Source organism: Euleptes europaea, chromosome 2 (assembly GCF_029931775.1).
Source record: "Euleptes europaea isolate rEulEur1 chromosome 2, rEulEur1.hap1, whole genome shotgun sequence".
NCBI lineage: Eukaryota > Metazoa > Chordata > Lepidosauria > Squamata > Sphaerodactylidae > Euleptes > Euleptes europaea.
The window spans coordinates 110,245,247-110,270,676 of record NC_079313.1 but is presented as its reverse complement, the minus strand read 5'-3'; the positions used below and the strand labels follow the sequence as shown (position 1 = coordinate 110,270,676).

At 43.9% G+C, this 25,430-nt stretch overlaps 1 protein-coding gene across 1 annotated transcript in view; it reads left to right on the top strand.

The window, feature by feature from the left end:
* PTPRT (protein tyrosine phosphatase receptor type T) overlaps positions 1-25,430 on the top strand; it is a 764,724-nt gene that overhangs the window by 290,042 nt on the left and 449,252 nt on the right. Inside the window, exons 3-4 of the mRNA XM_056844110.1 lie at positions 15,160-15,431; positions 23,256-23,337. Coding sequence (XP_056700088.1) covers positions 15,160-15,431; positions 23,256-23,337 — 354 coding nt within the window. The remainder of the gene's footprint in view (positions 1-15,159; positions 15,432-23,255; positions 23,338-25,430) is intronic.

The window sequence follows — 25,430 nt, the reverse complement described above, 5'->3', positions numbered from 1 at the left end:
AAATTCGGTATAGTTCAGATTCGGCTGAATTCGGCCCGTTTAGATTTGGGATATGCCGAAGTCCGGACTCCCCCGCTTTGGGTCCGTGCAATTCGGCGGGAATTCAAAATTCGGGAAAAAATTCGGCCGAATAAAAATTCGGCCGCGCCTTTCCGCAGCTCTGGGGGGGGGCATTTTTGGGGGTAGAGGTCCCAAACTTTCAGCGGAGCTTCAAAGGACATTTCTTGAAAGACCTCCCAAGTTTTGTAAAGATTGGCTGAGATATGGGCCCCGAAAGGGGTCTCCCACACCCTTAATGTGCATGTCTGAGCAGAGCTTGCCGCCCATGCACAAAGATCCCAGCCCCGACAAACAGCTGAGAAGTTTGCAAAGCATTGCAACACAACTGCAAAGCAACACGACTGCAAAGCAACACAACCTTGTAAGCAACACCTCTGCAACTGTGCAAAGCAACACCTGACACCTGGGAGTTTGCAAACCATGGAAAGGGACAGAGGCAGCTAGCTATGCATAATGAGCAGGAGGGGTGGAATTTCCCCTTTTGCATGGGACTCCAAATGGATTCTTTAAGTCACCATTTGAAAACCAATTTTGAGCAAGCATCCAAATAGACCTAACCGCTCTTATGAATGAGGGAAAACCTGAAGACACACAACTGAAACCCCTCCTCAAACCAGGGAGAGAGAGACTCTAGGGGGAACACACACCTCAGGCAGAACCGGCAAAAGCCCCCTTTGGCTTCCCCCCCACCCACAGAAACTGCTCCCTCCCCACACACACACAGACTCTGCTTCCCCCCCCCCACACACACAGGAGAAAAATTATAGATTAAAGCCCCCAAAGGGGTCTTACTGTGGCTGTCTTCTGTTCCATCAGGAGGGGTGGGAGGAGGACTGGGTAATCCAAGACGATTCCATTTAGGCACGGGACGTTTTGCTTTGGAGATGCATACAGGATCAGCTGATCCATTCATCCCAATAGTGAAAAGGGGAAAGGGGAAAGCCTATATCTCGGGACCCCCTGACCCAATGTTTACAAAACTTGGGTGGTCTCTTAAGAAGGCTTGTCTGAAGCTCCGCTCAAAGTTTGGGATCTGCACCCCCAAAAATGTGCCCCCTGTAGCCACGGAAAGAGAAAAGGGGGGAGCCGATATTTCTGCCCCCACTGAACCCATTTTTACAAAACATGGGTGGTATCTTAAGAAGGATTGTCTGAAGCGATGCTGAAAGTTTGGGGGCTGTATCCCCAAAAAAGCACCCCCTGCAGCCACGTAAATGGAAAAGGGGAGAGGGAAAAGGGGTGGAGCCCATATCTCGAGACCCCCTGACCCAATGTTTACAAAACTTGGGGGTATCTTAAGAAGGCTCATCTGAAGCTCCACTGAAGGTTTGGGGTCTGTACCCCCCAAAATGCGCCCCCTGCAGCCATGGAAAGAAAAAAAGGGGGAACCCATATCTCGAGACCCCCTGACCCAATGTTTACAAAACTTGGGTGGTCTCTTAAGAAGGCTTGTCTGAATCTCTGCTGAAAGTTTGGGGTCTGTACCCCAAAAAATACGCCCCCTGCAGCCACAGAAATGAGCGAATGTGCACAAGCACCCCACACACACACACACGAGGATTTCCCTCTCTCTCTCTCTCTCCCCGACCGGGCTGCACATCAGCTGATTCCTCCAGTACTCAATCCTGACTGATTGGCCAGAAGAAGACCCAGCTTGGCCACCGATTGGCCGGGGAAGGAGAATGCTGCTTACTGACGGTTATGCTGCTTACTGCCGCCCCGAATTGCCCGGATTTATTCGTGAACTCCCGAACTCGCTGAATTCGGCTCCCCGGTTGCCCGCCATTTTTGAGTTCGGTTCGTCCCGAACTAAAAACCACTGAATCAGGGGAAATTTGGCTGATTTTCAGTTCGGGCCGAACCGAATCAACAGCCCTAATGCAGAGCTAGAGCAACTCCAGCGTGCAACTGGACCGCTATGCCCGGCTGGTGCAACAGACCATCCTGTGCCACCAGGTGGGCGAATGCACCACCAGTTGGATGCCAGCCTGCTTTCCCGCACCTGGGGGGTCATCTGGGGCAGCTGCCTGCTTGGGACTTGGTTAAGTTGATAATTTTGTATGGCCCGCAAATGATGTTATAAATATCCAAATGGCCCTTGGCGGAAAAAAGGTTCCCCACCCCTGCTTTAATTGTATCGTTTCTCAGTTTTGTATACATATGTTGTAGAGTGGTTAAATGTTGCAAAGTTTTTTAAAAATTCTAAAAGATAGTGAGTTGGATCCAACTCAAAATTTCCGCTTGTGCTGCAGCTCTCACATAAGTGGAAATGTAAGAAAAAGTCTGTGGTAGCTCCTCGTGGTAAGTAAATGTTATTGTATCCCTGCTTGTATTTCTGCTTGTGAAAGATCTTGTGCAACCAGTTTCTGGATGTTATTATAGGGAGGAAATTGCAGGATATTACACAAAAAAATTATGCAGGCAGAAATGTGCTAAGTCCATTTATGTTTCCACATGTGCATCACTGGATTGAAATCAGTTTATCATTCTTCATTTTAAAATGACTTACAACAACAACAACAGACCAGATATCATAGTGGTAGTGTGTTCCCTTACATTTTGCTACATTATTTTACTGTATTTCTAAGTTTGGGTGTTGCTTCTACATTCAAAGAAGAAGAGTTGGTTTTTATACCCCTTTTATCTACCTTTAAGGAGTCTCAAAGCAGCTTACAATCGCCTTCCTTTCTCCTTCCAGCAGACACCTTGAGAGGAAGGTGGGGCTGAGAGCGTTCTGAGAGAACTGTGACTAGCCCAAGGTCACATGAAGCAGGCTTCATGTGTAGCAGTGGGGAAACCAAAGCGGGGAGAACCAGTTCACTAGATTAGAATCCACCACTCATGTGGAGGAGTGGGGAAATCAAACCCGGTTCTCCAGATTAGAGTCTGCCGCTCTTAACCACTATGCCACACTATGCCACAAATGATCTTGTGAAAAAGCCTTTAAGCATTATCTACTTCATTTACTCATAAACTTGTCCTCTTTCAAGCTCTTTGAGGATGACTTGCCCTAATCCTTGTCGTTATTGATAATAACAATAAGGTAAAATGTGCCACATATATCAGCATAACCAATTCAATAAGGCAAAAGCAACTTGTCAACACTTGCCTCTTGCCTCTACAAATGCTTTGGGAAAGAAGATGATTTTAACCTAGCGACCCAAAGTTATTTATTTAGTTTGTTCTTTGGAATTTATTTTTGCCAATGTATGCATCCAATTTCCAAATCATTATAAAATTAGTTGTGACATTTGGAATTAGGTGGAGGGTTACAATGTGAGTGTTCCATAGCGTTACATAGGACCCATATCACTCCGATCTTTTCTTTTCTTTTTTTACTGTCCTTGCTGGCAATCATTTGTAACAAAGTTTGTCATAACAGGTCATTAGAAAATCCTTAAGGGCTTTGTGCTGGCACACGGCTTCATATCCAAACAGTGGTGCATTGGCCATTAAAGCTACCAAGAAAAATCCTGGTGGGCCGATGGCCTGGCTCCCTCAGCTGGGGCTCCCACAGCCCCATTCAAAGAGTGGCCCTCATTCTATTCCAGGCTGTTCTCATAGCTGCTGTTGAGAGGGAACCAACTGTCCTTGCCCATGTGGAGCAGGTGAACTGCCACCACCACAAGGGAGACAGTTGCCTGAGGCCCATGTGGGGCAAATGAGCAACTACTGCCATGAAGGTAGGGTTTCCAGGTCCCTCTTTGCCCTGGCGGGAGGTTTTTGGGGCAGAGCCTGAGGAGGGCAGGGTTTGGGGAGGGGAGGGACTTCAATGCCATAGAGTCCAATTGCCAAAGCTGCCATTTTCTCCAGGTGAACTGATCTCTATTGGCTGGAGATCAGTTGTAATAGCAGGGGATTTCCAGCTAATACCTGGGGTTGGCAACCCTACATGAAGGAGCTGGCTGCCCAGCCCATGTGGGGTGAGCAGCTGCTGCTGAAGCCACAATGGCCTTTTATGCAAGGACATTTCCAATCGCTTCAGGGAGTTCTTTTGATTATGCTTGCCTTTTCTGCCCGCCAGAGGTTGCCTCACTCTTCCCTCACGTTTTGCCTGCATTTTCCAGATTCTGGCTAAAAGAGCATCTGGAAAACATGGGCAAAATGCATGGGGAGAGCAAGGCGACCTTTGATGGGAGGAAAAGGCATGCTTAATCAGAAGGAAGCCCCAAAGCAGTAGGCTGGGGTGACCGCGAGGAAGCATCTCTGCATAAAACGCCAATGAGAAGCTGGCTGCCTTGGCCTTGTGAGTGAGCAACTGCTGCCATGAGGGAGCTAGGTTTTGCTCCCTTCCCCACCTTCAATAGGGTGCGTGTGTGGTTTTTTCAGGGCTGTTAATGCTTCTCTGTCTGCTCCTGTATCCATAGATGGCTGAACCAATGTTATCTATTGCAAATCAGAAGCAATTTAAATAATAAAGTTGGAAAGGAGCTTAAAGGCCATCTGGTCTAGTTCACCAATTCCCTCTTCTTGACAACTTCTTAATCAGATGCTTCTTAAAACACATGTAATTCCTTATGCACTTACTCCACTGCCATGCAATTTGAAACCCTCTTACCACCTAATATTTAATAAGCATGTGCCTTATGTTCTATTTTCCCATAGGTCATCTAACTTCTTTTGGCTAATATGTGTTTCAATCCTATTTACTGTCGGCCGTGCTTGCTCTGATGCTGTGTTTGTCTAGTTTGCTTCTTCCTACTGAGCAGACAGACCTCATCTCTACTAGAAGGCATTTATTCTTTCATTCTATCTCAAATTATCAGTTGGTTGGAAGCCAGTGAAAGATGCTGATGATTTAATGGTGTCATTATTTAGCTGTTGGAGGCCTTTTAAAACCAGCATCTAGCTTGATAATACCTGTGATTGACCACTGGTCTGTCCTGGGATGCCATTGAAAATGTCTGCAATCAGCTGTCGCTCAATCAGGGGCATTTCCAAAGAACATCTGTGGGTTTAAATTATGAAGCTGCAGCAAAGCTTGGGTTCCTTATTGCAGGTACTCGATAAATCCAGTGAGTACTAGTCTACAAAGCTATAGAGCTGCACATTTTAAAAAGGAAGCTCTTAAGTGTGTCTTAAGTCTTCTACAGAGGAAGACCATTTTGTGACTGGCTGATGAGTTGATCCTGATTTGCTTAAAAAACATATTGAAGGTATTTCCAGTGCAATCCTCAGCAGAGTTAAACACTTCAGTGGAGTTGAATGGGGCCCATTGACTTCAATGGGTATAAATTACGGGTGGAAAGGTTCCGGTTGGATATTAGGAAGATTTGTTTTTTTGTTTTTTTTTTAACAGTAAGAGTAGTTCAGCAGTGGAATCAGCCACCTAGGGCACTGGTGAGCTCCCTCTCACTGGCCGTCTTCAAGCAGAGGCTGAATGAACACTTGTCAGGGGTGCTTTAGGCTGATCCTGCATTGAGCAGGGAGTTGGACTAGATGGCCGGTATGGCCCCTTCCAACTCTGTGATTCTATGATTCAATCGAGTTTGAAGAGTGTATCTCTGTTTGAAGAGCGTACCTCACAATTGCACTATTTTAAAGTTCTTTAACTAGGGTTGTCCTTGAAGACAACCTGGAAACTGCTACTAGGCCAGAATTTACACTTGCCAGCTTCCAGGTGGGGTCCTGAAGATCTCATAAAATTACAGCTGATCTTCACACCACAGAGATCAGTCTTCCAGAAGAAAATGGCTGACTCTATGACAGGGGTGTCAAACTCATTTGTGAGGAGGGCCGGATCAAACATTAATGGCTCTTGGTTGGGCCGAAGATGGGTGGCCTCCTTGTGTGTGTGTGTGGGGGGGAGTCCCCATTGGGAAGCTTCCATAGAAACCAATGGGTAGACCTAGCCTCCATGGGAGTCTCAGTCAGGAGGCCAGGTCTGCTGCCATGCAAACCCACTGGGGCCAGGCGCGCCCGGAAGAGTGGTGGGGGGTGGGAGGGCAGGCTTGGCTCACGGGCCGGTGAGCAGCCCTCAGGGAGCCGGATCCGGCCCCCGGGCCGCCACTTTGACACCCCTGCTCTATGACATTATACCCTGTTGAGGTCCCTCCCCTCCCCAAATCCTACCCTCCCTAGGCCCCACCCTCAAGTCTCCAGATGTTTCCCAACCCAGAATTGGCAACCCTATATGGGGCAGCCCCAATTATTGTCAAGGGCTAGCCAATGGGAACATGCCTCTTTTAAAACAGCTACATTGGCTGTCAGCTTGTTTCTGAGTTCAAGTCAAGGTGCTGGTTATGACCTTCAAACTCTTTTATTGCTTAGGACCCTCATATCTTAATTATTGTCTCTCCACATAAGTCCCTGTGCTCAAATTACAGTCCTCTAGTTTCCACCTTCTGGCCCCATCCCCCCACCCCACACACACACCCATTTCAATAGTGGTGCCAACCATGTTGAATGTGCCTCCTCAATAGGTGAGGGAGATGCCACCCTTAGAAGATTTTAGGAGGTTCTATAAGACCATTTTAACTTAGAAGTGTAAGCTGATGTTGAGCTGCGAGGGGAAAGTACACTACAGTTTAAATATTTTAATAAATAAAAATGCATTTATTGATGAAATATTCTTGTTAATTTACTGCCTTTAATGTGGTGCTGAAAATAAATAGGCATCCATGCATTTGTAAGAGAAATTCCATTAACTCTAAGCAGCATTCACCTGTTCATATCCGTAGCAGCTGTAATTAAAACCACTCACTGCCCTACAGGTTGTTAATGATTGTATCTGTTCAGGGTCTAGAAACAGCAGGCTTCTTATATGAATATTCTAGATTCATTAAGGCGTACATTATCCACTCAGGAAACAAATATGTGAACAAGTTCCATCCTGCTTGATTGTGGAGGATAAAAATGTCTACCTATTAAATGACAGAATATACCAGAACAAGGGTTGCCAACTTCATCTCTGAAGATTTGAGGATGATGCCCAGGGAGGATGGTTCTTGGGGAGGAGAGGGAGTTTGGCGAGGAACTGAACTCAGTATCCTGGAGAACAGTTGTAGTTAGGGTTGCCAACTCTGAGCTGGAAAATTCTTGGAGATGAAGGTAGAACCTGGGGAGGGCAGGGACCTCAGTGGGCTATAATGCCATAGAGTCCACCCTCCAAAGCAGGCATTTTCTCCAGGGGACCAGATCTTTGTCATCTGGATATCAGTTTTAATCCAGGGAGATCTCCAGGCTCCACCTGGAGGATGGCAACCCTAACTTTGTTAAATCAGACTTGGGAATGGCCAGTGTTGTTAGTTTTCATTGATGATACCTATCTCAACCCATCTCACCACCTCTTAGGCAGAAGGAAAGAAAGGGGAAGAAGTTGCCAGCTGCTTGCTTGCTACATTGTGTGTTATTTATTTTTGATTTAATTAAAACCTTTCTATGCCACCTTTGCACCCAAAAAGGACCCTCAATACGGTGAATATCAAAACATTTCAGACATTAAAATAGGGTAAAACTTGTTTTAACGCAGCAAAGAAAGTGTCCCTCAGCATCTTAGGAGAGGAATAACTCATCATATCTTTTTCCTGCCAAAAGAAAACAAAGATGATCTTTGGCCAAATGCTCAGGAAAAAAAAGATATGCTGTTGAGTTCAAAGAACAGTTATGGAAGGTCCAGTGGTGATACAGAGACAGAACCCAAAAGAGGGATGGGCACTGGATTTAAGGGACCCCATCCCCTCCTGTGAATTTGGAAGTAGAACCAGACATCTCTAGAGACTACCTGGCATTGAATGGCCACTGCCTGCTTCAAGTCCCTTGTTGAAAATTTCAGTTGTACTTTGATTCCTTCTTTTCTGCACATTGCGGATTAAAAAATGCACACATTGAGAAAGCAATATTTAGCTTCTGAGCAAAAAAAAGAGGCACCAGCAACAAAGTTCAATCCAGACAACACACACTATAGGACACATCCTGTGACCTGTTGGAAATAATCTCCCCTGTTCCCCAGTACTTCCACATCCACCACTAGTCGGTTCTGTTACAACCATTTGTGAATCCCCTTTTGATGCTGGCATCATTCCAAATTAACTGCCCCTAAAATAACATCTTCCTTAATGTAATTTATTCCTGTTTCCAGTTGAGCAAACCTTTCATTTCTCCTTTATGTCGCTAATAAAAAAAATGAAATGAACAGGTCTCCCCCCCCTTTGTATTATCAAAAACAAATGTCAATTCAATGCAGGACAATAGAATTTGTGTAGCTCTTTCATGAGTCCCCCCCCCATTTGAGTATAATATTTTCCCCCTGATGTGTGTCTCCATTTTGCTTTTTATTTTGAACACATGCATATACAACTGGAAGGGAAGGTGCAGTCAAGTGTACAAAGTTTGAAATTGGGTCCTTAAGATGGCTTTTACCCATTTGATCATAATAAGGTGCTGGAAAGAATATTTGTGCCTGAATAATTCAGCATCTGTGCTCCTAAATGTGTCTCCCCCCTCTTGCTGGTTTCTGCAATAAAGTAGCTTATAAAGTAAGTGTGGCAGCTGAAAGGTGAGTCTGAAAGCCAAGACTGAGGTCTGTCTGAGATGGTCATGGGGGGTTCTTCTTTGTAGCTCATTCCTTCAGCTGTCATCTGCAGGAACATAGTTGCGTAATCTTAATGAACAATGTGCAAAGCCATTAAAAACTCAATTATGACTTTCTTTTTACTGTAGACGTGAGAAAATGCAATCATAAAGTGCTGATGTGTAAACACAATAGGCACCATCTGCTGCCGAGTAGCGTTTCAGCTCTGAAAAGAGGATCTATGTTGCAGATGCATCAATAATAGGAGGCTTATCAAGGCATCATTATGCACCAAGGAGAGGGGAAAAATGAATTTATGGGCATCTAGAGAGCACTTCATGGTTTAATTCCCCGATTTCAGTGGTATGCTCAATAACTGTAGCACTGCAAGTACCATTTTATACTCTCTGTCATTTCAGTAGATTTTTTTAAAAATGTATCTAGCTCCTTTCTTAATCCTGACTGATATGAGCATATAACACTCATATTATCATCATCAGGAAACTTGCAGCAACAGCAAGTTATTAATTATGCTAACCTGTTGATCAAAGTTCATTACATTAAGCTGACCTGATACTCAATCTGCTTTAAAGACCACGTGCCTTATGTCTGCATTAATAAGCACAGAAACCTCAGCCTTTTCCTGCATGCCAACTATCTTCTCTCTCAGTTTTGGATTATATTTTTTGTTGCTTTTGACAAGTTGGCAAATTTGCTGATGTGAATAGCAAATTTATTGGGGGGGGAGCTAAAAATTGTGTCTTACTATAACATGGGCACCATGGCTTCCAGCAATACCTTTCCTGGTGCCTACCAAGTGTGTTAAAAAGTGACTGAGGCCAGGTGGGGCTTTTGTTCAGCAGGGATTCTTATTGGCTGTGCTGTTCAGATAGAAAACAAGAGCATTGCTTTGGTAGCAGCTGCCACCATAGCCCAAGGTTCAATACTGTGTGCCAGGAGGCACACCTGTGCATACTGAAGAAAATGTTTTAAAATAATATGTTTTAAACAGAACCTCTCTTTGAAATGTTGAGTAGTCATTATTAGACTTATTTATAACATCACTTCCTGACATTTTGTGGTTGGCTTTGCTTCCTGTGGCTGCACCCAATACCCTGTATCATAATTCTGAAGTTATCCACAGGCTCAAAAACATTGGGGACCCCTGTGCAATAAGAAGGAGTAGTAGTAGGAATAGGAGTTGGTTTTTATATGCTGACTTTCTCTACCTTTTAAGGAGAATCAAACTGGCTTACCAATCTCCTTCCCTTCCTCTCCTCACAACAGACACCTTGTGAGGTAGGTGGGGCTGAGACAGTTCTGAGAGATCTGTGGCTAGCCCACAGTCACCCAGCTGGCTTCATGTGTAGGAGGGGAGAAACCAACCCAGTTCACCAGATTAGAGTCTGTCACTACACCATGCTGGCCCAGTGTTCCAGAAGAGTAGTGGTGGTGGAAATATGACAGGAGAGCATATTTAAGGACTATTCTCTTGTTCCTTTCCTCATTCCATTGAAAGAAGCATGGTCCTTCCCTCATCTTCAAAGACTGAATAGCTGCTTTGCATTGGTGGCAGCCTCGTTTAAATGCTGCCAACACATGAAGCTGCCTTATACTGAATCAGAACCTTGGTCCACCAAAGTCCGTATTGTCTACTCAGTCTGGCAGTGGTTCTTCAGAATCTCAGGCAGTCTTTCACATCAGCTTCTGCCAGAGTCTTTAAAAGGAGATGTTGGGGACTGAACCTCTGACTTTCTGCATGCTTAGCAGATGCTCTACCACTCAGCCATGGGACCTCTCTTTGCAATAGGGCTGTCGATTTGGTTCGTCCTGAACTGAAAAACAGCCGAATTTCCCCTGATTCGGCGGTTTTTAGTTCGGATGGAACCGAACTCAAAAAAGGCAGGAAAACGGGGAGCGAATTCAGCAAGTTCGGGGTGTTCGGCGAATAAATTCGGCAAATTCGGGGTTCGGCGCAGTAGCATAACCGTCAGTTAGTAAGCAGCATTCTCCTGCGGCCAATCGGTGGCCAAGCTGGGTCTTCTTCTGGCCAATCAGTCGTGATTGAGTGCATAAGCCCAGCTGCTGCGCGGCCCGGGGAGAGAAAGAGAGAGTATTTGTTTGTGTGAGAGAGAGAATGTGCGTGTGCACATTTGAGCCATTCCGTGGCTGCAGGGGGCTCATTTTTTGGGGTAGAGCCCCCAAACTGTCAGCATAGCTTCAGAGGACCCTTCTTGAAAGAACCCCCAAGTTTTGTGAAGATTGGGTCAGGGGGGCTGAGATATGGGCCCCGAAAGGGGTCCCCCTCCTTAATGTGCATCTCTGACAATGGGGGTTTGCAATTAGCAGAGCTTGCCACCCACGCCCAAAGCTCCCAGCCCCAACAAACAGCTGAGCTGCGGGGAGCAAGGGCGGGGCAGGTGCGAAGAAGATGGGGTTGCCAACTGCCAGGTAGTAGCAGATCTCCTGCTAATTCAACTGATCTCCAGCCGATAGAGATCAGATCACCTGGAGAAAAATGGCTGCTTTGGTCATCGAACTCTATGGCATTGAAGTCCCTCCCCAAACCCCGCCCTCCTCAGGCTCCACCCCAAAAATCTCCTGCCGGTGGCGAAGAGGGACCTGGCAACCCTACTGGAGATGTCCCCAAAACTTTTTTTTTTTAAAAAAGTAGCATGGTTATGGATCTTTTCAGAATGGGGTAGGGCAGTGTCATCCTTTGCCCACTAAATCTCATTATCCCGATATTTAACTGCAGTTTCATCCCCTGGTATGTCCTGGCTCCATATCAAGGTTCTGGGAAAAGTAATGTTTCATGTGTTGCCATGTTTACAAACTCTAAATTAGTCTTTTATCTCCCAAATATGTATCTTGTTTTACTCTTTTTCTAGAACAGGCAACACACGTGGATGGGAGACGAAAAAGCGGGGGGCGGGGGGGGGAGGATCTGGAGGTCATTATGCATAGGATTACACGGTTAATAACTTATTTATTGAAACCGCACTTTAAAAAAAAAAAGAAATAGGCCAAAGTGAGGAGGGGGATGAATGGCAAAGTTCAGGACCCAGGATGAATTCCGAAGTGTATTAACAAAACAAAACAAAATTGAGACTGTGTGCATGGAAGATTAAATATAATTGGCAGAGTTTGTCTATTAGCAGCTAAAATTGTTCAGTCAGTTGACATCTGACACAGTTGCCAAAAAAATTGTATTTTTTTTTTTTACAGTTTCCACTGGGGCAAATTGGATGCGTATCCAAACATGCATCTGATTTCCGCAGCTTTTAATGGAATGATGTGCTATCCAAGTGTACTTTGAGTTTGCATTCCATAGAAAGCAATGTTGTACCGATAGCATGTGTATTACTTCCTGCCTGCTTCTTTCTGCTGGCATAAGAGTAGTCCTTGTCTATAACCAGCCAGCTGTAGCGGTTTCAGGTAGAGGCCAGAAATTTACTGCAGGTGTCCTGTAAATTTCCTGCTTACCTCGGAAGGCTCTCAGGGTATGCAGAATTCTGTTCAATTCTTGTCCTTCATTGGTTCTGTCACAGTGCACATCTGCCCATAGCATGTGTAGACACACACATACACAGGTTTTTCCCCTGACTGTGTGCTAGAAGGAAACTTTATGTGGGCAAACGCTGATAGCCTCTGTCACTCTCACCATAGTACATATGGCTGCTCACTGAGCAGAATTGATCAGAATGTTTATCTGCTCATCTGAGTGTCTGTCACACGGCTGCAACGCGGCTGACAAAAGAAGAGCAGACTTCAATAGGTTGGAAGGGAGGCATGCCTTTCCAAAGTCAGTCTTCTGTGAACAGCAAGAGAGAGCCAGCACAGAAACACATTTGTAGCATGACTTGGCAGCAGCGTCGGAATGGAGAATGTCAGAAGGGCTGTGTTTGATTAAAAATTACTATGCCTGACTGCTAAAATGGATAGTCTTCCTTCTCAACTCCACCTTCCGCTCTCTCATTACTTTCTCTAGATTTCCTGAAGGCATGTGTGCACGCACACAGAATTTTCTTTACAGAGAATTAAATTAATAATTCTTCTGATGATTTTTTTTATTACTAGAGGGATTCTCTTGTCATGTTGGTTCAGCCATAAGAGGACAACTATCAGTGCTTTCCCCAAAATTCCCTGTTGGCTTCCTCCATGATATTGTGTGTGCCTGTTTTATGACTCATTGATGCATAACAATGACATGGATCACTTCCTCATGATGAGATTTCTGACTAGAGTGTAAAGATTAAAGTGTCTGAATATGACTGGAGAAAGCCCGGTTTGAAGCATCTCTCAGCTGTGAAGCTTACTGGGTGACCTTGTGCCAATCATTCCCTCTCTTTTGCAACCTAACACACTTCACAGAGTTGTCATGAAGATAAAATGGAAGAGGAGAGAATAATGTAATTTGCACTTTGATCCTTGGAGTAAGAGAGGGGTTTTTTTTCAATGTGAATATTTCAAGCATAGGTAAAACCAGTCATGTTAGCATTTACCACCCAACATGACCCAAAAGACCTTAGAGAAGGGGTGTCAAACTCAATTGTTATGAGGTCAAGCTATGGCATAAATGCCACTAGGTCGGGCTGGGCCATGTCTCGCCAGCCCAGATCAAGGTGCGGGGGTGGCTGCCTCGGCTGGCTCACAGGCTGGGTAAGAGCTCTCAAGGGGCCAGATCCGGCCTGCGGATCTTATGTTTGATACCCCTACTTTAGAGCTTTAAGATATAAACTTGTGGGTTCACCACGTCCTCTTTTTCCTCCTTTTGACATCTCATTAAACTCTATTTCTCCAGCAAAATTATTCCTGAACAGGGATAATTGAACCCGGGACTCAGCCTAGTGCCCTAGATCCCTGCCTCGGGAATACTAAAATAGCTGTTAACAAAAGGAAAGTTGGTTATGTTCTAGAGCACAGATTACTTATGTATGTTATGCCAGTGTTATGTATTCCAAATATTTTAAAACAATTTTTATTAATAAAAATGGACAATCAACAATAAATATATACATAAACTAAAAACAAATAGTCTTATAATCACATCAAGAATGCTTTACAACTCTGCATCAGTAACCCCTTCTCGCTTAACCAAAACTATATCTTATTATAAAAAGGATATTTCCATTCTTTGAATCGTTCTTGTTCTGATTCCACTGCCTAGCAAAGACCATTCTAGCTGCAGTAATCATATATAACATAGCTATCCATTGATCTTTCAGAATATCAGGAAGATAGTTTAACAACAACATTTCTGGCTTAAGCCAGAAACCATGTATTCCACATCTGTGTTACGTTGGAGAGATGTTTTCGTTAGCCAGAGGCTCAGATATTGCAAGGTCAACTCTCTTGCTCTGAAGTACTGCCTAAAACCAGAGGTTATATGGTGTGCCTCAGAGACATGCTATCTATGCTTGTGAAACTAGCAAAAAAATAGTTCTGTACCAATGGTGGAGATGATATTTCTGGAGTCTTAGATTGCTAGCTCTGGGCAGAACTTCTAGTATCTTCAAGGAATGTTCCTTAAAGATTATCCTATCTGCTTTCCCACTTTCAGCTAGGGCATGCTCAGCAGATGTGCAGACCCTGCAATAGTAAGAGAGTCCTGCCTACAGTGGTGGCTGGTACATAAGTTTACTGGTTGGCATCACTGTGGAGTGATCATGGGATGGAATTCCTAGCCTTAGCTGTAGGCAGATGGTTAGGGTTGTCAACCCCTCCAATGATAGCTGGAGATCTCCTGGGATTACAACTGATCTACAGGCAGCAGAGATCAGTTCACCTGGAGAAAATGGCTGCTTTGGAAGGTGGACCCTGTGACATTATACACCATTGAAGTTCCTCCCCTCCCCAAACCCTGCCTCCTCAGGCTGCACCCCTAAAATATCCTGGTATTTTCCAATCTGGAGCTGGCAACCCTGAAGATGCTGATGGAATGGCCAATATCAGCAGGGACTGATAATGAATTAACAGCTGTGCCCTTGCACACTGTAGATGGCATCATCCTGTACCACCGTTACAGCTCTCAGCACCTAAGGATCAGACCTGAAATCTTCCTGGCTGTTTGGTTTTGCTGCCATAGCTGCAAACTACTAAGAAGGTTCACCCCTGTGTGCCCAAATGGGCTTGCCCTATGCAATCTCTAGCCAATTGATTTGGAAATGCTATAAAGGTAGCCAGCTTCATGTTCTGTAGACGTTAGAACTATGAACAATACATTTATGTGCTTTTCATGCTTGGTGTGAATATTTTACTGTCAGTCTTTACTAGAAATCTAGGGAAGGAAAAATTGAAAATTGTAATAAATAACTATGGTGGAGGCAGTGGGTGAAAATTTATTTGTAACTCCTGTAATTTTTTTGATGTCTTGTCTCTTTCAAATAAGTGCCAGCATAAAATAATAGGCTTGGGTTCTTTGTGATGAATACCTGTTTTGTTTCCTGACTTCTATGCAGGTTGTTGAGAATTATTGGCTCTTCATTATAGTAGGGCTTGTCTTGCGAGAGGCCTGGAAGAGAGAAACCACTGACCCTTCTTTTCTCTCCTGTCGTCCCCTCTTGTTTTCCCTTTTTTAAATCCAGGCTCCTTCATGATGGTAAACAGCTCTGGGAGGGCATCTGGGCAAAAAGCTCACTTGCTGTTACCGACCCTGAAGGAAAACGATACCCACTGCATAGACTTCCATTACTATCTCTCCAGCCGAGACCGCTCCAGCCCTGGGTCGTTGAATGTTTACGTGAAGGTGAATGGTGGACCTCAAGGCAACCCCATATGGAATGTCTCTGGGATTGTTACAGAAGGTTGGGTGAAGGCAGAACTCGCTATCAGCACATTCTGGCCACATTTTTATCAGGTGTGTTCCCTTCCCTTATACAAAAAACAAACAAAAACATATGTTTTGGATCCAGAGTGAGTTCCAACAGAATCCCTTCTCTGTTTTTCCTAGGTGTTACAGAGAACTGTCCACAATGACTGCTTTCATGCATGTTGAGTAATGCACTCTCAATGTGCTTTAGCAATCCTTTGCAACAGGATTTTCCTGTTACACACAGGCCATTTATGCAGGGTCAATTTTGATGCTCGCTCAAAGTTCTTTTTTAAAATGCGACCTTTAAAATGTCTATTCACGGTCCCGACGCAAAAGGAGAAATTCCACCCCCCACTCACCTGCTCGTTCGTTCCTGTTTGCATAGCCATTAGCAACCGCAGTATGCATAGCTAACGCGCTGCAGTGATTTTGCATGCTTCCTTGAGGGGATTCTTCGCGCTGAGGGCGGAGCAAACACAAAAGGTTGCATTAAAGGGGCTCTTAAGAAATGCGAAACAGGTATGCGCAGGCTTTGCAGTCACTTCCTAAGTGACAGTTCAGCGCGAAAAACTCAAAAAAGAAATATGCGGGGCAATTCAGCCTGGAACGCGCTGCTAATTACCAAGCATGAATGGAGACAGGAAAACCCAGTTGCAAACAATTGCTAACGTGCCTTGGGAGTGCACTATTCAAAACTATGTGAAAGCAGCCTATGAATGTCAACATAGTTGGTTCAAATTCAAAATGAAATAGCAGAACTCAGAGTTGCATTCGTTGTTTCTGCTGCACAAGAGGAGTGCAAATGATATCAGCAATGAACATCAGATCGCATACAGGTCAGGGATTTTGGATCCTGTGGGAAAGCTTGTGGAAGGGGCTGTCACAGCAGATCTTCCTTTCCACGCACTCCGCCCGTGAGCTTCCTTCATGCTATGAAAAAAAGAACTTCTGTTTCAGGTTGAGGACCTTCATAAACAAAAATGTACCCCAGCATGAAGGGCTGTAGTGAGAAGGCGGGTGCTGGTGAAATGGCCCCTTCTTCTCTGCCGGTGAAGAGCGTGTTCTGTATCTGATAAATGAAACAACCACATGGATTACATTTGTACCATTTATCCAAGCAGACTGAAGTTCGTATGATTCTATACTGTGAGCACAAGTGGTATTTGGCTACATTTGAGGTGATGCTTTGGAATATGAGCCTGGCTTTGGCCGGGGAGGGAGGGCTATGAATTGAAATAATTAATAAACAAATATTGGCCACATTTAAGTGCCCACAGAGCAGCAGACCCCATAGATAAGAATATCCACAGCATGTGGCGAGTGTGTGATCTGATGGACAACAAGGGTTTCCCAGATTCCTCTGAAGTGGGTTGAAGTATATTTGCTTGGATGTGAAAATCAAAGTGGTGCAATCCAGAGGACCTTTGATGGTAGGACACTCTTGACAACAGATGTTCTTCCACATTCTTGAAAAAACTGCTGTGGGGCAGAAGATGTGTTTGCCTTCAGCAAAGGCAAAAGTGTCTGCCTGCAGCATAAATCTCTCCTCCTTTCTACTTGGAGATATGAACTGTGGCTTGGCTATCCACAGATACTCATGATACTCCCAAGAGAAGGTTGCAGTGTTAATGGAAATAAAGGGCAGGTTACAGCCCTGATAAATGACATGATGAAATTAATTTTACCTTGCCAGTTACTTATGGAGCATATTTTATTAACGTGCCTCAATATCATGAGACGTGCTGTTTAGCATGCCAAGGTTACCCATTAAAAACGAGGAATAACAAATACTGGCATTGCATGATGATTAATTTGTGCAACCTGTTCCCCTTGTAGAACTGACTGACAGTGCAAACCTAAGCAGAGTTATACCCTTCTAAGCCCATTGACTTAAGTGGACTTGGAAAGGTATAACTCTGCTTGGAATTGCACTGATAGCGAATAGATTTGGGTGTCTTCCCTCTGTCTAAAAATAGTACAAGTTATCTAGACCGGCTAGCATGGCCATGTCCCCATAAGCCTGCCAGTAAAATGTACCAATAAAACGTGATTATGCATACAAGATTAATAAGCAGAAATAAAAACACCTCAGATGCTTCTCTTCCATAGCCAGCATGCTTCTTTCATATGGCTACCCTATGTTTTTCATTCTTTCTGCAGTTTTTCTATGAGCTTTTTGCTTGCGGATCCAGGCCAATAGGGGACCCGAGGCCTGTCTGTCCTTACCCAAAAATTGGGACACCACCCCCACCCTTGGGGGCCCCTCCCAGCTCCTAAATAAGCCAGGGAAACAGATATGACACAACACATGTTTGGAATAAAACAGGCCACAACATTTATTGATAACAATATTAATCACAGCATTAGGCATTGGCAAGCATGGAGGTAGAATCCTGACATCAGGTGACCCGTTGCCAACTGATGTATCCTGTGCCCAGCCCATGCTGGGCACAGCCTGAGAAGGCAGATCCCGGATCCACGTGGACGGCAGCCACTGTGTGGTCCGCTGCCACTTGGGAGGAGGCAGGTCGCCCTGACTGCCCCACCAGGCAAGTCAGCCCACTGACCTCCCCTCCCAAAACCCCTTATAGGGGTCCCCAGCCTGGGAAAAGGTGGCTCACAGCAGCTGGCCCCTCAGCCCCAGCGCTGCCTGACTCAGCCTTCAAGCCCGCCACATCCTCCGCCAGCTTCTTTACAAAGGCTGCAATCCTGAAAGGGTGGGGGGCGAAGCTCCTTAGGAGCTAGTGTGACCCTGTGCTGGCATAAGTGCCCCTTTAAAATGGGATAAGGGGCACTTACGCTGTCCCGGGGGCAAACACGCCAGCATCAAAGAGCCACAGAGCTGCGCCAGCCCCTGCTGCCAGCACATCAATGCCTGCAGGGAATTCCTGGAAGGGAAAGCCCACACCAGCATGGGGGGCATTCCTGGGGTGGTCCTGGCGACAGAGCTGCCTTTAGGCAGCTTCCTAATACCTTTTGCCCCCCAGGAACATCCCCTTGTGCTGCGGCATTGCTATACCACCTTTTTTGGTGCCACAGCCTTGCTGCACTCAATGGGGGCATTTGCTTTCAAAAAAATGTTTTTAATGTCTTTTCAGCAATTGGGAAGCCTTTGGAGGTGGCGGGCTGCACTGTTCCCAGCAACTGCCTAACTGTCCCCCCTTTCAGGAATGGGCTGTAAGACATTCTGAGACCCCCCAAAGGATAACTAAGGCTGCACATTATATAAATCACTTGCAACAACTTAATGTTAACAGTAATATATTTAAAATATTGCCTAAATTGAAAGAAATATTATGCATTAGATCAAATGTTTTTTTTTAATTAAGCATATGGATATGAGATGGAAATGAGATATGCATTCATTTTATTTGTGCTTATTAATCCTTTATGCATAATTACATTTTACTGGTACATTGAAGGGTTGCTTAAATAAATGAAAAAGGAGACCTGTTTCTTTTTTATACCTGAAAGGGCATAATTTACTTTTAAAAATCCCAACATTCATCATATATACATCAACTCTGAATTGCCACGTTTTTAAAAAAACTTTTAACTAGGTTAATTGGCAAATATGACTTACCCTTTACTGTAAAAGTAGAGGGGAAAAACCCATAATGGATCATTGAGAGTTGCTGTATTGATTGAATCTTTGTTTCAACCCCTGCAAAATTGTTTTCTGTGATCCCTTCCTGGATGATCTTTTAAAGAGAAAAAGAGATATTTCTCCATAATGTTAAAGAAGATATGGCCAGTGTGGTGTAGTGGTTAAGAGCAATGGTTTGGAACGGTGGACTCTGATCTGGAGAACTGAGTTTGATTCCTCACTCCTCCACATGGCGAACACTAATCTGGTGAATTGGATTTGTTTCCCCACTCCTACACATGAAGCCAGTTGGGTGACCTTGGGCTAGTCACATTCTCTCAGCCCCACCTACTTCACAAGGGTGTCTGCTGTGGGGAGGAAAAGGGAAGATGATTGTAAGCCAGTTTGATTCTTCCTTAAGTAGTAGTGGTAGAGCATCTGTATGCAGAAGGCTGCAGATTCAAGTTCTGGCATCTCCAGTTAAAATAATCAAGTAGTAGGTTCTGGGAAAGTCCTCAACCTGAGACCCTTGGCAGCTACTGTGAATCAGAGCAGACCGTGCTGTCCTTGATAGTCCACTGGTCTGGCTAGCTATAAGACACCTTCCCTCCTGCTTGACCACATAGGAAAATAATGACCTTTGGTCAAAGGAGCTAGTAAATAAATGGAAATGGATATTTATCATTATGTCTCCCAGATCCTAATCCAGCCACTGCAACACACAGGTATCACTTGAATAATTGCCACTGTACAAATATTTAAATATCTGCGGATATTTAAACCTGCAGATAGGGGGCACACTCACCCTGAAGATGTTTCTGCAGACTTAGGAGATCCCCTAGGTCTGCAGAAAAATCTGATATAAACACACACACACACACACACACACACACACACACAGACCAGGGGGTTTAATTCCCTTGATTTTCTTTTAAAGTGTTGTCTTTGCATGTGCCGATAACACTTTTCAGCTAGTGCCACCTGCCCAGAGCGGTGCTGGGTGAGCTGGCAAAAGAGTGGGGCCGGTGTGGGGGAGGGGGGAGGAGGCCTTGCCACGCTTGCCTGGAGCAATGCCAGAGTAGCCGGCAAGAGAGCAGAGCTGGGGGGAGGCCTGGAGCTACAATGGGGGGTGGGGGGATCCCTCCCAACAATCCTCCCCACCAGTTTCACAGGCCCCCACTTGTAAAGCATATTCAAAAAAAAAAAATCTAATGGAAGGCCAGCATGTTTTTAAATTCTCCAAAGCATATGAATTCTAAAGTGTGTCCCCTGCCTGTGGATATTTAAACTTGAAGATAGTGGGCACACTCACCCCCAACAGATGTTTCTGCAGACTTGGGAGATCCCCTGATTTAAAAAATGGATCCTAAAATGCATTTGTTTAATGGAGATCATGTTGCCAAGAAATTCTGTGACTTGAAATTGTTGCTGTGAGAGTGGCAAACACAGAAAAATAATCAGACCAAGGATGTTGTAAACATTTATAACTTTTAAGTGAAATCAGTCTTCCCTTTTGTCATGCAAGTTATTTTTCTTTGAGGAACACCAACCTTATGTAGGTACCTTTGGTTCAATTAATTCATTAAGGATGCTGCAAATTTTACCATGACAATGTCCTACAGTTGAACTTACTGTGTTTGAAGGTGTCGGTCAAATGTGATTTGATCTCCATTCTGTTCAGTTCATGCTGAACAGCCACAAATATCTGCCAAACTGGTATGCGTTGAGTTTTTGCACAACTGCACATGTCTAAAGATGCTGCCAATTCAAGCTAATTGGCGGCCATCAGCATCATTAAGGACAACTGAGATGAACATCAAATGGTAATTTTTTTTGTTGAAAATCGGTATTTATTGATGACTGATATGTGAATGAAAATCGAATTGTCTATGTAAACAATTGCCTGCTGAGCAGAGTAGTTATGCAGCAAGGATAGGGTGTAGTATTTGTTTAAAATATTTATATACCCTGGCATTTTCTCCCTGGCATCCCAAGTCCCAAGGTAGGTAACCACAATGGGGAAAAATATAGAACGATTTCATAAACCAAACATTAAAACATGTTAGACACAAAACTAAAACCAATTTATGCCCCATGCAGCATGGTAATCCCCCTTTGTCTAGGCCCAGCCTTCCCCCAAAGCTCTCAGAAATAGTTCTGTTTTGCATACTTGCCAGAAGGATAGTTTTTCCAAAGTAACAATAACAACAAAAAAGCCTGAGTCCACATTCTGGCAGAAAATGCCTTAGAGGAACTGATAGTAGACCTTGGTGGGAAGAGCACAGCTGCTGCACTACAGTTTCCAGTTTCCTCTTTGCCAGCGGCGGGAGGTTTTTGAGGCGGAGCCTGAGGAGGGTGGGGTTTGGGGAGGGGAGGGACTTCAGTGCCATTTTCTCCAGGTGAACTGATCTCTATTGGCTGGAGATTGCCAGCTAATACCTGGAGGTTATCTATACAAATAACTCACTCTACTGTAATGGATATTGGTCAAATAAAACAGTAGTAGGCAAAAGTAAACAAGCAAAAATAGCAAAGTGCAATCAATGTATTACACGAGTGTAACAAGATAAACAAGCAAAGCTAAGCAACCGAGGTTACAAAGCAAGTAGGTAGAAACAATAAACTTAATACTAATAAATATGCAAAAGTTAATGTGAAGCATATAGTTGCGTTCTAGTCAATTTCATGTTCTTCGGACAATGGAGGAGTAGGTGGTGGTAACGTGGCTCCGGAAGTATTCCAGCGCTTTCGCTACACAAGGTAGCTTCATCAGCCTAGTCCAAAATTATAAACATGAGAATACAAAAATATATAAAAGACCTCTATAACAAACTACAGACATTTTGAATAAATATTATAACTCACCACGAGGGCTTAATTGTACAATTCCTAGGATAAGTTTGGAGCTCCCGAACGGGCTGCTAGCAAAAAATTCATACGTGGAAAAGACTGTGAAAATAACAGGCTCAAATAGAAGGCTCAAGTAAGAAAACAAAATGGAAACAGCTGTCAGATAGAACTTGACTCTTAAAGGGGAAGTTATATGAAACAGGATAAATCAAATTCTGTATTTAATCCGTTTGGGGTAAGGGTATTAAATAGAAAAATGAAGCGCATTTCGTTTTGTAACAAAATCCTTTGAACATCACTGGTATTATGGGGGTGATCCTTATAAGCCCAAAGAACGAAAAAACGCAGATCGTTTTCAGAATGTTTCTTTGCCACAAAATGGCTGGTGAGGGGAGCCTCAAAATTGCGTGCCCTGATCCGGGACCTGTGCTCGCCTATACGTAGGCGAACCTGTCTCATTGTGGAACCGATGTAAAGTAAAGAGCATCCACAAGAGACGCGTATACGACCCGGCTGGTAGAGCAATTAGAAAAATGCTTGAGCTGAAAACGAAAATCAGAAGAAGGAGAATGGAATTCCTTAACCGGTAAAGAGAGGGGACAAACAGAACAACCACTACATTTGAAGTGTCCAACTGTTGTGGGACGTCTACTGGTATTCAGAGAATCAGATCTTATCAGAGTGTCTTTTAACGAGGCAGTGCGATGTAAGCCGAAAGTGGGCGGCTCACTGCATCCCGGAATAGTATTCAACAAATGCCAATGTTTCCTAATGCATTGCTGTATAGCATGGGAATGTTGACTATAGGTTAATGAACAAGAGATTTTATGATTGGCCTTTTGAGGATGTTTTTTAAATAAATCTTGACGGTCAATACGGGCAGCACGTTGTCTGGCATTATTCAAAACATGCTGGGGGTAGCCTCTATGGGCTAAAGATGTTTCTAATTGATCAGAAGAGTAATGGAAATCTGCGCAGGAACATGCTGGGAGAGGTGGTACTTGAAGGTGGCCATTTTGTTGTGGCACCTACTTCCTATACTCAAAATTCCTCAAGTTCATTAACTTTGGGGATCCCTGCTCTTGGGTATATTTTTGGATGGATGTTACTTTGGTCAGTCTTTAGATAAATAGGGTTGCCAACCTCCAGATAGTGGAATTGGTTACAAAATACCACCAGTACTGCTATGGCATTGAAGTCCCTCCCTTCCGCAAACCATACCCTCTTCAGGCTCCGCCCCAAAAACCTGCTGATGGTGGAGAGGGACCTGGTAACCCTATAGATAACCGACTTGGGAATTTCTTACCAGATTTGAAATGAATGCACATGAGAAGTGTAAGTGGTTTGCACATAGGATATGTAAGACTGGGAACAATTAAAAGTTCACTCTAGGTAACATGTCTAAGGAGTTTGTTTTGCCCTGTCTGTTTCAGGTGATATTTGAATCAGTTTCATTGAAGGGTCATCCTGGATACATAGCTGTGGATGAAGTCAGAGTCCTTGCCCATCCATGCAGTAAGTACAATTCCCCCCCTTCCTTCTCACCACACTAATGTATTACTCTAGGCCCCGCATCAAGAGGAGTAATTCCCCCCAATTCAATCAGTTCTAAAATATCTTCTTTTATCCTTTGCAAATGCTTACAGAGTGGAGGCAATCAGCCCTGAATAAATACATAATTTCTCAAGTTGTGCAACAGGCAGAACTGCCACGAATGTGCAGCTAGCGCCAAAATCCTAGTCCATTATTAAGGGGGATATAAAGCCCTTGATTGTTAGCTCTGATTCAGACCATTGAAGGGGTAGAATTACAGGGTTCTAATGGTACCCTTATAGAACTAAGGGAGGGGGACTGGGTGGTGGTGGTAAGGCAGCCTTCCTGCTCAAAACTAAGAAAATTAGGCAACATTCACTCTCTGGAAGAAATGCCCCGGAGTGCCTTTTCTTGAAAGGAATGTAAATTCTTTCAATGCTTCCATGAAAGGATTTAACGAATATGTATCACTTTCAAAGCATTTGGCTCTTACTGTGAAGTAGAGAAATACGTTAAAGATTGTTTCACTACAAACCCCAGGCTGATGTATTTTCTCTGGCTGTTTTCTCCATTGAAAAACAAACAAAACCAAAATCCAATTAGAGTTTCTTTTTCAGCTATTATTAGAGATGTCCAACATGTAACGCTCAGATAAAAACTTCTCTGGACCCAGAGTTGTTCAGATGTTACATTAGGCTATTTTCACACTTGCAAGAGCTGCCTGGCATCTGTACTCCTGTGAAATTAATGTTTGGTGTAATGCAGCCCCATTCCTTTAAAGCACTGGTTCCCAACCAGGGGTCCGCGGACCCCCAGGGGTCCGCGAGAACTAAATTAAGGTCCACGAAACAAAGTTATAAACCCATAATAAATTAATATTTTCAATTAAAAGTTCTCTATTATAAAAATATATATTCAAATATTATTCTAAGTTTAATGTTTAACTAACAGTTATGATTAAAGTTTATTTTCAAATTCTCAGAATTTTTATTTTGAACCTTGGGGTCCCTGCACCGAACAAAAAAGTCCTAGTGGTCCCTGGTCAAAAAAAGGTTGGGAACCACTGCTTTAAAGAAAAGGCACTCCAGGGCGTTTCTTCCAGAGAGTGCATGTTGCCTAATTGTCTTCGTTTTGAACAGGGAGGCTGCCCTACCTCCAGTTCCCTCCCTAAGCCCCCTGATTTCAACGGGATAAAAGCGTACACTTTCTGGTTTGCCGTGAACTCTCCTTTGTGTGATTTTGGTAGTCTTGCAGGTTAAAGCTGCCTTGGAATTTGGAAAAAAAATATAGGCTAGGTCCACTGAGATCCAGAATGGTTCACCTTTGAACTGGAATTAGCTTGGCCCACCCAAAGGTGAATGACACCATGAGCATGCAACAGAGCCAATAGCTCTGTGTGTCTGCTGCAGACTGTGGCCCGCGGATCACCCACCATAATGATATCGCCTATGATGATTTGGAAAGGTAGCCCCAATTCACTGTGACAGACTGCAGCACGGACCCAGTAACGCCTCCAAATAAGCCCAGCATATTCTAGTTCAATGAGTACTCTTTTCAGAACCCCCACAACCTTCTGTGGAATATTTTGTCTCATCAATCTGGTAGAAAAATTGTACCATAGCATGATTTCTGTCTAGTGGGCTTTGTGGTCTAAAAAGGGAAGGCTGGAGTTGTTGATGGGAGAAATAAATCGTATGGCTTGTATGTGGGGGCTCTTTACATGGTTTTAGTAGCATTGTGAATGGATTTATGTAGGTGATTTATGAAGGTGAGGATAAGAGTTTGAAATTTCCCAGATCTTTTTGGACATATTTTTTGCACACGTTTTTAATCTGAGGCATTTGTCTTCCAACATACAGTCCTTTTCTGGTTTCTAAGCATTTTTTTAAAAAAAACATTGCCAGCCAGAACAGTCTCCTCGGTTATAATTTGTTAAAGCACTGGGAAAAACCCTTTTCTTATATTTTCACTTTTATTTATTGTAGTATGCAAATATTAGGGACACAGCTGAGAACTGTTTGCTTGAATCTGAAGTTACCCATATTTTATTTTCAATTTGGCTTTCTTTAGTAATG